At 37.0% G+C, this 12150-nt stretch overlaps 1 protein-coding gene across 1 annotated transcript in view; it reads right to left on the reverse strand.

Annotated features, from left to right (window-relative positions):
- Positions 1–7120: 7120 nt before the first annotated feature.
- Positions 7121–12150, reverse strand: part of LOC126236856 (intraflagellar transport protein 140 homolog) — a 267376-nt gene continuing 262346 nt past the window's right edge. The window contains exon 24 of the mRNA XM_049946468.1: positions 7121–10512. Within this exon, the coding sequence (XP_049802425.1) occupies positions 10325–10512 (188 nt within the window). The 3' untranslated portion in view covers positions 7121–10324. The remainder of the gene's footprint in view (positions 10513–12150) is intronic.

Consider the following 12150-nt stretch of genomic DNA (forward strand, 5'->3'; position numbering starts at 1 on the left):
AGAGCTTCAAACTGGCATGTCACACTTTGTCAGTAAAGTTTGTGGTATTGTTCTCAGTTTTGTAATTGAGATTGCAGTCTAAACTGTTAACAGCACACTGTGTTATATCACATGGTGTAGCTTATGAATTCCTTTCTCCAAGGAAGTAAATAGCTGTAAATTCTAGGAATGGGCAAGAGGATTTCTGTGTTTTGAGAATCATTATTCACAGTCTTCTTACATAAGTATAACATGCCGCTGAGATGCCTGCACCCAGGTGCCAGTACCTTTTTGATCTCTTTAACAGTATTAACACTATACTTATCAGCTGGTTATCCCCGAGTCTTGTGGAGACTATGATATTGAGTATTATCAGATAGATTGTCTGCTTGATCTGAACCTCAGCTCAAGGAACAAATAGGCTACAAAGTAATAACATCACATTGACACAAATGCTTCATCTCCTTAGACTTGTTTTCTGACTTATATGTAAACACCACTATTTTCTTCTGCTTTACACACCAGTGGAATTTTTTTTCAAGCAGCCATGAGGCTTGTGATTGTTGTGTTATGTTAATCTAATGTTACATCAAAACATGTGTACTTCAAATAAGAGAAAATTATCAGTTTATACATATTTGCTGCACTGATGAAAACAGTGACAAATCTGCTAGGAGTATTTAGAACTACCACAGTGTAGGACTCCTGCATGAAAGCACATTGTGTTTTGAGATTCTTTTTTGTTTTTGGAACATAGTAAAATTATGTGCTGCATTCCATTTGGAAGCTTGCTGTGCTTGATACACTTACAGTGAGGTTATTAGATATGTTTATCTCATAGGAGTTTGTGCCATGACAATAATTAAATACACATATATGTGTCTAATTTTCAGAGTTGTGAATTTATATTAGCCATACGATTGTTGTGTCACAGCAGGGCACATTGTAGTTCTTCTCAAATTTCACCATCTGTTCTACATTAGAACATGGAATGAATGCTTGGGTAAGTATAGGCACAACTTGAGTGACTTGGTTGTACCACCATTGCCTCAGTTGCCTGGTGTCACTATTTCTCATAATTTTTGTCAGATGTATGGTCATAATTCCCATTATGTAGTCTCCAACTGATGTTTCTACATTTGAAAATGATGACATAGTTCATTGAAACTGGTAATGTAACCCTTTCTTTTCTTTTTAAAGAAAAAAAATATGTACTGTGACATGGCTTCATTACTGTAGTGTCAAATAAACTTTTAAATTATATTTTAGTCACACTTCTTATGACAATCATGTCAGAATTACAATGAATTACTTTTTATAGTTTTACTAAATCCCCTATGACCAATTTCCTTATCTTTTTACCTACTTGATCCTCTGGTGCCTTCACTATGTCATCTCTCAAAGCTATCATTCTTCTTCTACTGTATTTATTTACCCTGTTCTTGTCAATCGTTCAGTAATGCTCCCTCTGAAACTCCCTACAACCTCTGGTTCTTTCAGTTTATCCAGGTCCCATCTCCTTAAATTCATACATTTCTGCAGCTTCTTCAGTTTTAATCTGCAGTTCATAATCAATAAATTGTGGTCGGAGTCCACATCTGCTACTGGAAATGTCTTACAATTTAAAACGTCGTTCCGAAATCTCTGTCTTGCCATTTTATAATCAATCTGAATCCTTCCGTTGTCTTTAGGTCTCTTCCATAAATATAACCTTCTTCCATGATTCTTAAAGCAAGTGTTAGCAATGATTAAATTACACTCTGTGCAAATTTCTACCAGTGGCTTCCTCTTTCATTCCCTACCCCCAGTCCATATTCATCTACAACTTTTCCTTCTCTTCCTTTTCCTACCATCAAATTCCAGTTCTTAAATTTTCGCCTCCCTTAACTATTTGTATAATTTCTTTTATCTCATCATATATTTCTTGAATCTCTTCATCATCTGCGGAGCTAGTTGACGTATGAACTTTTACTACTGTGGCAGGTGTGGGCTTCGTGTCTATCTTGGCTACAATAATGCTTTCACTATGCTGTTCACAGTAGCTTATCTGCTTTCATATTTGTTCATACATTATTAAACCTACTCTTGCATTACCTCTAGTTGATTTTGTATTTATCACCCTGTATCCATCTGGCCTCCTGCCACCAAACTTCACTAATTCTCACTATATTTAACTTAAACCTATCCATTTCCCTTTTTAAATTTTCTAACCTACCTGCCTGATTAAGGGGTCTGACATTCTATGCTCCGATCTTTAGTGCGTCAGTTTTGTTTCTCCTGATAACGACATCCCCCTGAGTGTTAGACATAGAGGCCATTATAAATAAATCTATCTGCAGTAGTAAGAAGGACATGTGAGGAGCAGTTGATTAGTTAAGAAATTATTCTGACACTGACCTGAAATTATTTAGTGTAACCATGAAAATTAAAATGAAACTGGCAATTTTAGCCCCACTTTTCCTGAGTGTGATTTCAATGTCCCACCACTGCTTCACCTTTCTCAGTGAATCAGAGAATTATATGGCGAAGAACATATAAATCTTCATATTGTAGCAGTACAACACAGAAATACTGGACCATTTAATAATTCTGTGTGTCATGTCACCGCCAGCCTCTGCAGCATGTTGCAGCACATGTGAAATGTTTTCTAGGGCTGCTGCAGTATGAATATATGAGTATATTTCTGTGATGACCACATGACTACTGACGTCAGTATGACGAGCCACAGGCATAGCTATTAAAGAATGTCACTGAAATCCCAACATTCACAAAAGTTTGTACTTTTTTTTCTTATAGCTTCCTTACCATTATTTTCTTTCTGGCACTTTGAAATACCCAGACACTGTAGGTGTTATTGTTATCTGCAACAGTATGATTTCACAAAAGGTAAAGCCAGAGCAGAAAAGGATATGCTGTCTAAACTGCATATATAGTGTAGCTACAGTGTCATCATGCTACACTAATGATGGTTTCATTGTAAAGTAGAGGTGTACAAGTAATCATCAAATTTTTAACTGAAGGGTCATTCCAAGTCAAGTGTCCCAGTTTAGAAGATGCTCCCAGCTTGACCATCTTCAATTTTGATGAAATTTATACAGTATGTACCTGAGTGCCCTACATGAACTTCTGCAAAGTTGCAGGCTCACCTGTAGAGCCACTTTCGTGAAGATCACTTTTACCGAGACCAAAAAGTCACGAAGAAATCTTCAAGCTTGGCATTCCACTATTCCTAGTTTAAAAGAGCTAGACTCTTGCTTCTGGGTATAGTTGGAACAACTTTTTGTGCTCTGAACATAAATGATGGAAGAAGAGTTCAGAAAGCAATGCATTTGGCATAATCTCAGTTCAAAGTGGCCAACAAATCATGTTGCGAGAAATTTGTCCTATACTTGTATGAGGCATAAGTAGTGGAGAAAATGTGCTAAGGGTCTGGTCTTTTGCCAAACTACTATCTGTGTGGGTGTTAAGTATATCACAAATTTGGGCCTAGCTTGTGTGTTAAGTTAAATTTAGCAATTTACAGGACCTTAGCACAGTAATTAAACACACAAGCCAGACCCAAATTTAGCAGATTTACAGGATCTTAGCACATTAATTAAATACACAAGCCAGGCCCAAATTTTGGGATATACTAAACACCCAGGCAGACAGTAGTTTGGCAAAAGACCAGGTCCATTGCGCACTTTCTCCACTACTTATGCCTCATTAAAGTATGGAACAAATTTCTCGCAACATGATTTGTTGCCCACTTTGAACTGAGATTATTCCATATGCATTTCTTTCTGAACTCTACTTCCATCATTTGCGCGTAGAGCATGAAACATTGTGTCACTATACCGAGAAGCAAGAGTCTATCTCTTTTACATCTCTTTTACATTCTCTTCGCGACATTTCAGTCTCAGAAAAATTGGTCTTCACAAAAGTGGTGCTAGCACCTCAACTAAGTTACAGGTGTGCCTGAAACTTTGCGTAAGTTCATGTAGGGCCCTCGGGTACATGGTTGAGCTGGGAGCCCTAGGACACTTCACGTGGAATGACCCTGAAAGTAATTGGTACTGTTGAGCTATTTACTTATTAAAAAGTATTTATGTGATCATTATTGATTTGTATTATATATAACATTTTGCATATGTTGTTACTAAAGAAGAACAACTATACAGTTCTCCTGAATGAATTTTTCCATCTGCAGCAAAGTGTGTGCTGGAAGAAGACTCAAACTTTCAGGACCTTTGCTTTTTACAGGCAAGTGCTCTGCCTACTGAGATACCCAAGCATGACATACATCTTGTTCTCACAGCTTTACTTCCACCAGTACCTCATCTCCTACCTTCAAAACTTCACACAGGTTGTTCTGCATAAATTGTGGGACTATCACTCCTGGAAGAAAGGATATTTTGGAGACATGGCTTAGCTACAGCCTGCATTATTGTTTCCACTCTGCAATGTAAAGTGAAAAATTCATTCTGGAAATGTCCCCCAAGCTGTGGCTAAGACACTTTTCTGCATTGTCCTTTCTTCCAGGATTGTTAATCCTGCAAACTACACAGGAGACCTTCTCTGAACTTTGGAAGGTAGGAGATGAGGTACTGGTGGAATCAAAGCTGTAAGACTGGGTCGTGAGCCATGCTTGGGTAGCGCAGTTGGTAGAGCACATGTCCGCAAAAGGCAAAGTTTCCAAGTTCGAGTCTTGGTCTGGCACACAGTTTTAATTAGTCAGAAAGTCTCAAGTACACAAGTGTGTGTTGATAAATTAATAGTGGAGCCATTTAGGGAGAGGAGAGGGAGAGGGACTTTGTTTTAAATCAGTATTGGGAGTGGGTGGATTACTATTCTGCATCATAATCATCAGCTATTGCTGGATAAAGACCTCCTGTAGAGTTTTTAGTGCTTTATGGCCTTCAGTTATACATATCCAAGTTACTTCTACATGTTTTTTAACATCATCTATCTCCTTAAATTAGGTCATCATTTTGGTCTCTTAGAATCCAAAAACAAGCTTTGTTGGTCCATCTTCTACCCATACACCTGACTAAATGTCTTGCTGATGTGTTGGTTACACATTATTTTAGTCTTATTGATCTGCAAGGCTACTTACAGATAAGGTCTTCCATTTGTTGTTGAAGTTTATGACACTAGAGGCAAATAGCACAATATCATCAGCTTTTAAAGGTGGTTTAGATATGTTAACAGATATTCCTTCATTTACCTTGTTTACGGATATGAAAATTTCCCTTACAGCTGCTAAGAATAGTTTTGGTGACATGGTATCTGTATGACTGACTCCATTATGAATCCTGAATTTGCTACTATCCTGACATTGGATTCTCTATGCATTTTTCGCAGAGGCTGTTTGTGTGATTTTGCTGAAACTGAGTCAAAAACTTTCTTAGTATCTATGACTCTCAAGTGAAGTGGAAACTCATAGCCATTGCTTTACTTTATACTTACATTTATAGCTTGGAACAGGTCCATTGTATCATGTTCACTTCAAAACCAATTTGTTTCTTTTCTTTGTTAAAATCCAATGTTGCCCATGCAATGCAGCTAGTGATAATTCAGGTGAATATGTACTTTTTTATGGACGATTTTGAGGAGAGAGCCCCAGAGTCAGCAGCTGTTTAACCCTTCAGTTTTTGGAGGTTTGCTGATGACATGCTCATAGTATGGCCCGATGCAGAGGACAACTTAATGGAGGTTTTGCACCATCTCAATGTCATACATAAGAACATGCAAGTTACCATGGGAACAAAGGAATATCATTGTTTGTTGCTCTTGGATATTCTTGTTAGATAGAAGAATTGTGGCTCTCTGGGTCATTCAGGTTATCGTAAGCTCACTCCTCACAGACCTGTATTTACAGTCTTCAAGTTGTCAGCATGCATTACATGCTATGAGTGTGCTTAAGACACTCGCACATAGGGCATACGCAGTTTGTGAAGCTGAGTTTGCCTAAGGAGATAGCCCATATAAGAGCACTCTTCAGGGAAAATGAATAGTCTGCCCAGCAAATCAACAGGGCGCTATCAGTCAATGCAAAAAATTGACAATCGGACAAGGAGACTAATACACCAGCAAATTATATTGCTTTTCTTCCATTTGTTGGCAACATCTCATTCAATATCTGTAGTCTACTCTTGAAATTTCAAGTTAAGGTACTTTTCCATCCACTGTATAAGATTGCAGACCACCTTGGATTGGTGAAAGACAATTTATTATTGTGGAAGGTGGTGGTGGTTAGTGTTTAACGTCCCGTCGACAACGAGGTCATTAGAGACGGAGCGCAAGCTCGGGTTAGGGAAGGATTGGGAAGGAAATCGGCTGTGCCCTTACAAAGGAACCATCCCGGCATTTGCCTGAAACGATTTAGGGAAATCACGGAAAACCTAAATCAGGATGGCCGGAGACGGGATTGAACCGTCGTCCTCCCGAATGCGAGTCCAGTGTGCTAACCACTGCGCCACCTCGCTCGGTATATTGTGGAAGGCTAGAGTACATAAAATACTTTGCCAGAGTGGTATGTCTTATGTAGATCAGACCACAAGCACAGTGGAATAACTTGCAAATAACATCAAAGCTGCACTCACTTTGTGCAACCAATGAAGTCTGCCACTGCTGGACATTGTATATTCACCAGGCATAGCATGGAGTATGGTGAAACAACAATTTTGTCTACTGCAATTTTCTTTTGGGATCCCATTATTCTTAAAAAAAATGAAAGGAAGATTTAGGTTTAGCACCCCATCAACAACACCATCGTTTGAGATGGAACACCAGCTCAATTTGGGGAAGGAAATTGGTCATGCTCTTCCAAAAGTACCATCCTGGTATTTGCCTTAACCCTTTCAAAAATGCAGTTTTTATAGCAACTCAGTGAAGTTAAGTTTTTTGGTACTGTATTAGGATTACGATCAACTGAGTATACTTATTTTGCAAAAACTTCATTTTTGTGATTTAGGACCAGAAACAATGGTGGTATGTATATCTTCCAAAGCCTTTTGTGAGTTGTTAAACAATGGTGGAAAGTGTTTTTCTCACTTTCTTTTTGTGAACTGTTATGTGTTGCCATTACAGGTAAAAAATATAAAAAAAACAGCATTTTGTGTTTTATTTTATTGATCACACTATGAAAACAATCCTAGAAAACTTTTCACAAAATAAAGAAATGAGCTGGTACAAGTCACAATAATCTGTACTGACAAATGGAAGCAGTGTGTTCTGACTTTAACAGAAACTGGCTGTTGTAGCAATGTACACCATCAGGCACATCTTAGGTAAGACATATTCCCAAGATAATTGTAAAATGACTAAGCTGGTAACAAGTATGCTACTCAAAGTCCACAGAAGAAATATTAAGTTTCTAGTAAGTATACTTCTCGTCTCATGAAGAAACTACTTTAGTGGTAAGCATACTTTCCAGTGGCCAGTAAAACAATGTTATTTAATGGTATGTCTATTTCCCATGGTCCTAAAAGTTATATTTCATAACAAACAAGAACTACAGCTGGTGTAGCAGATTACCACTACTTGCCCAGGAATGTAGAGAAGTGGTGTGACATATTCCCTTGTGTGTAGTAAAGAAATACAATTACTGATAAGTATGCTTCCCATGGCCTGCAAAACTGTTAAGTGATTTACAAAAATTATGGAAAACCAAAATCTGGATAGCAGTTTTAGCTGCTGTTCTCCAAAATGAGATCAGTGTCTTACTACTGCGCCACCTCATTTGGTCCCATTATTGAAGAGTACATGGAGATATACATGGGAAAAAACCTTATTAACAAGGGCAGAGGCTATAAACTGGGTAACACATGAAATCCTATTATTTTCATGATTTGTTCTCAGCAAAGACGACAATGTTTAGTTATCATTGCTGTCACTGCTAAACCTTCATACAGTGACTTTTAAACATGTTTCACATGAGACACAATATCCATGTACAATAGATAGTTTTTGATATGCACAAAAACATAAATTAAAATTTATTTAAATAAAGCTATATTACAAATACTGTATCAAAATTACAGCTATGTACAAGATGAAAATCATAAATAGTATTCAATCCTCAAACAATTCTTTTCCATGACAAAAGCACACTTTCACATATATTTATGCTCTCCATCGTAAGTAGTCAGCCATACACATGGTCAAAAACAAATTTATGAGTACTATGAAACATGCCTGAAAGAAAAATTGTAGACATAAATTACACATGTAAGTAACAAAAGGCATTTGGCATTGTGAGTCATTACCAACTCCATCAAATTCAAGCACAAATCGTATCAAGAAAGATACTTCACTGAATACTGGTTGCAAATTATAGAGTGTAGAAGACTGGGCCTCAGGTCACTCTACATGTCTGCAACATCACATACTTCCATAACTCAAGGTGTGCTCCCTAGAAACTATTTCTCATGTGTCTCATGTTGTAACTCCCAAGCCATTGTCACAAAGATGAGTAATGATGAGCCTACTTAGACTTACTGTCTCTACAATGAAACAATGACTTTAGTATGCAAGAAACCATTCAAGATAATAAAAATGTGATAAAAATACTTTGTTTTGAGATTACCATAATACATTACTCAAATGATTGACAGAAGATAAGTAGTTGACTGAGAAGAATATTACATGCTAAAACGAGTAAAATATTTTGATAAATGAAGCTTGTACTTTATTACAAACAATTACGTAAATCACAGTATACTCAGACTCTAACCAACAAAAGTTACATACTATCAGGTACATTCAACTTAGTGATTGTATTCTAAGATACGCTAGTTAAAATGCTTTCTGGCAGAATGTATATCACATGGATGTGTATTTCATAATTTATGTAAACTTACTAAACAATTAAGAAGAGCAATGTTACTTTTTACTGACACAGAATTAATACTGATGACTTCCTCCATCTCTGTAAAATCAAGAAGCAAGAATATCATGGAATCATTGAAAGGAGGTTGGATTTCTAATCCATATACATGCAGTCATAGCAGGAACTATGTGGGATAATCTACAAATAAGGATGTAATGATTGGTTGCATTACAGTATTACAAGATACACTTAAGAATATTTCTGAAAAGCATTGATGAATGTAGTACTGGAATGAGCATCAAAGCACTGACAAAACTAGAAGCAGCTGTGATAGGGTCTACTTCAAGCTTCAATACTGCTACTACTACTACTAATAATAATAATAATAATAATAAAACAAAGGAGTTCCTATGAAGTAAAAGCTCAAAGACTACAACAGAATGTCTAAAACCTGAAAAGGATGAAAAAACACAACATATTCAATATATGTGATTAAACATATGGCTGCTTTATGAGAATATATTGTTTTGTTAAAACCACTTTCAGTAAAACATACTGAGACAGGCAAGAGATGAACACTTAAAAATAAAACTAACTCCTCACTAGAGTGATACGGAAAGCACATTAACTTTCATTTTCTAATGATACATCAAGGGTCTAGAAGTTTGCATATTTAATGACTGTTCACTTTTATGGTGTTCTTGATAACCTAACATAAAATAAGATGTAAAATGAAAATGTCACAAAATAGAACAGATGAGAAAAGAACTGCAGGCAGTAATTACCACGCATGACAAAAATAATCATTACAAAAGTCTAAGAGCCCAGCCAAAATTACAATGGGAGCACCACTTTACAAGTGAAGAACACACAGGTGAGCTGCAAATTTCTAACAGAAATTTTGACATCCACTTTAAAACACAGAAGTGTATCTGTACTGACATGAAACTTTTGTTGGAAATACATAACATTTACTGAAAATGGCTACTGGCTAGGAATATTATTGACTAACATTACCCGCTTCAATAGGTACGGCAAAAGGATAAAGAAATTATTCTGACAGGGTAATGCCTTGAATGAAGCCTTTCAAAATGCCATCATAGGTTGCATTAATGTAAGGTGTTTGAGACCAAATTCATTAAACTTATAGTAAAAGTATTGCACATTTAAGTTTTGTACAAAATGATAATTTAGGAATTATCTTAGAAGTTTACTTCACGTTGAATCATCCAGTGAAAGGAACATAACTTCACTAAAAGTATTGCACATTAAAATTTTGTACGGAATGATAATTCTTAAATTATCTAAGCAGATGATTTTACATGGAATCACACAGTCAAAGCAAAGGAACATAACTTTATTTTTGGGGTAACAGAAAATATCACATTACTGCTGGATTTTCCTTCCAGTAAGGGCTGTAACCAGCAGCTTTCTTCTGACGCACACATTATTGCAAGATATAGTAACTATAAAATTTAATGATAACATATATTACACAACAAGCAGATTCTATTTGTAAGAATAGTTCAGTGACTACAGTGGATACCCATAACTACTTGCATAGCTAGTGCCAGGCCTTGCACCCGTGCCCAGTCCTTCTTCTTCCTCAACTTCTTCATCTCCTATTTCATGAACAGACTGTGTACGTGGAGAGGGTAAACCTAGTCCATTTGCAATTGCTTCTAGTGTACTGATTGACACATAACGTGCTGGTGGATCGCCTAAACAAAAGAAAATAACTAATCAGTTATACAACTATGTTGCACATATTAAGTTCTGATTGAATATTTTATGTTGTTGTTGTTATGGTCTTCAGTCCAGAGACTGGTTTGATGCAGCTATCCATGCTACTCTATCCTGTGCAAGCTTCTTCATTTCCTAGTACCTACTGCAACCTACATCCTTCTGAAACTGCTTAGTGCATTCATCTCTTGGTCTCCCTCTACAAGTTTTTACTCTCCACGCTGCCCTCCAATACTAAATCGGTGATCCCTTGATGCCTCAGAACATGTCCTACCGACCGATCCCTTCTTCTAGTCAAGTTGTGCCACAAATTTTTCTTCTCCCCAATTCTATTCAATACCTCATCATTAGTTATGTGATCTAATCTTCAGCATTCTTCTGTAGCACCACATTTCGAAAGCTTTTATTCTCTTCTTGTCCAAACTATTTATCGTCCATGTTTCATTCCCATACATGGCTACACTCGTAACAAATACTTTCCAAAATGACTTCCTGACACTTAAACCTATACTCGATGTTAACAAATTTCTCTTCTTCAGAAGTGCTTTCCTTGACATTGCCAGTCTGCATTTTATATCCTCTCTACTTTGACCCTCATTAGTTATTTTTCTCCCCAAATAGCAAAACCCATTTCCTGCTTTAAGTGTCTCATTTCCTAATCTAATTCCCTCAGCATTACCCGAGTTAACTCGACTACATTCCATTATCCTCGTTTTGCTTTTGTTGATGTTCATCTTATATCCTCCTTTTTGTGTCCATACCATTCAACTGCTCTTCCAGGTCCTTTGCTGTCTCTGACAGAATTACAATGTCATCGGCGAACCTCAAAGTTTTTATTTCTTCTCCATGGATTTTAATTCCTACTCCGAATTTTTCTTTTGTTTCCTTTACTGCTTGCTCAATGTACAGATTGAATAACATCAGGGATAGGGTACAATCCTGTCTCACTCCCTTCCCAACCACTCCTTCCCATTCATGCCTCTCGACTCCTTATAACTGCCATCTGGTTTCTGTGCAAATTATAAATAGCCTTTCGCTCCCTGTATTTTATCCCTGCTACCTTCAGAATTTGAAAGAGAGTATTCCAGTCAACATTGTCAAAAGCTTTCTCTAACTCTACAAATGCTAGAAATGTTTTCCTTAATCTATCTTCTAAGATAAGTCGTAGGGTCAGTACTGCCTCACATGTTCCAACATTTCTACGGAATCCAAACTGATCTTCCCCAAGGTCGGCATCTACCAGTTTCTCCATTCGTCTGTAAAGAATTCGTGTTAGTATTTTGCAGCCGTGATTTATTAAACTGATAGTTTGGTAATTTTCACACCTGCTTTCTTTGGGATTGGAATTATTATATTCTTCTTGAAGTCTGAGGGTATTTTGCCTGTCTCATACATCTTGCTCACCAGATGGTAGAGTTTCGTCAGGACTGGCTCTCCCAAGGCTGTCACTAGTTCTAATGGAATGTTGTCTACTCCCGGGGCCTTGTTTCGACTCAGGTCTTTCAGTGCTCTGTCAAACTCTTCACGCAGTATTATATCTCCCATTTCATCTTCATCTACATCCTCTTCCATTTCCATAATATTGCCTTCAAGTACATCACCCTTATAAATACCCT

This window comes from Schistocerca nitens, chromosome 2, assembly GCF_023898315.1.
Source record: "Schistocerca nitens isolate TAMUIC-IGC-003100 chromosome 2, iqSchNite1.1, whole genome shotgun sequence".
Lineage (NCBI taxonomy): Eukaryota > Metazoa > Arthropoda > Insecta > Orthoptera > Acrididae > Schistocerca > Schistocerca nitens.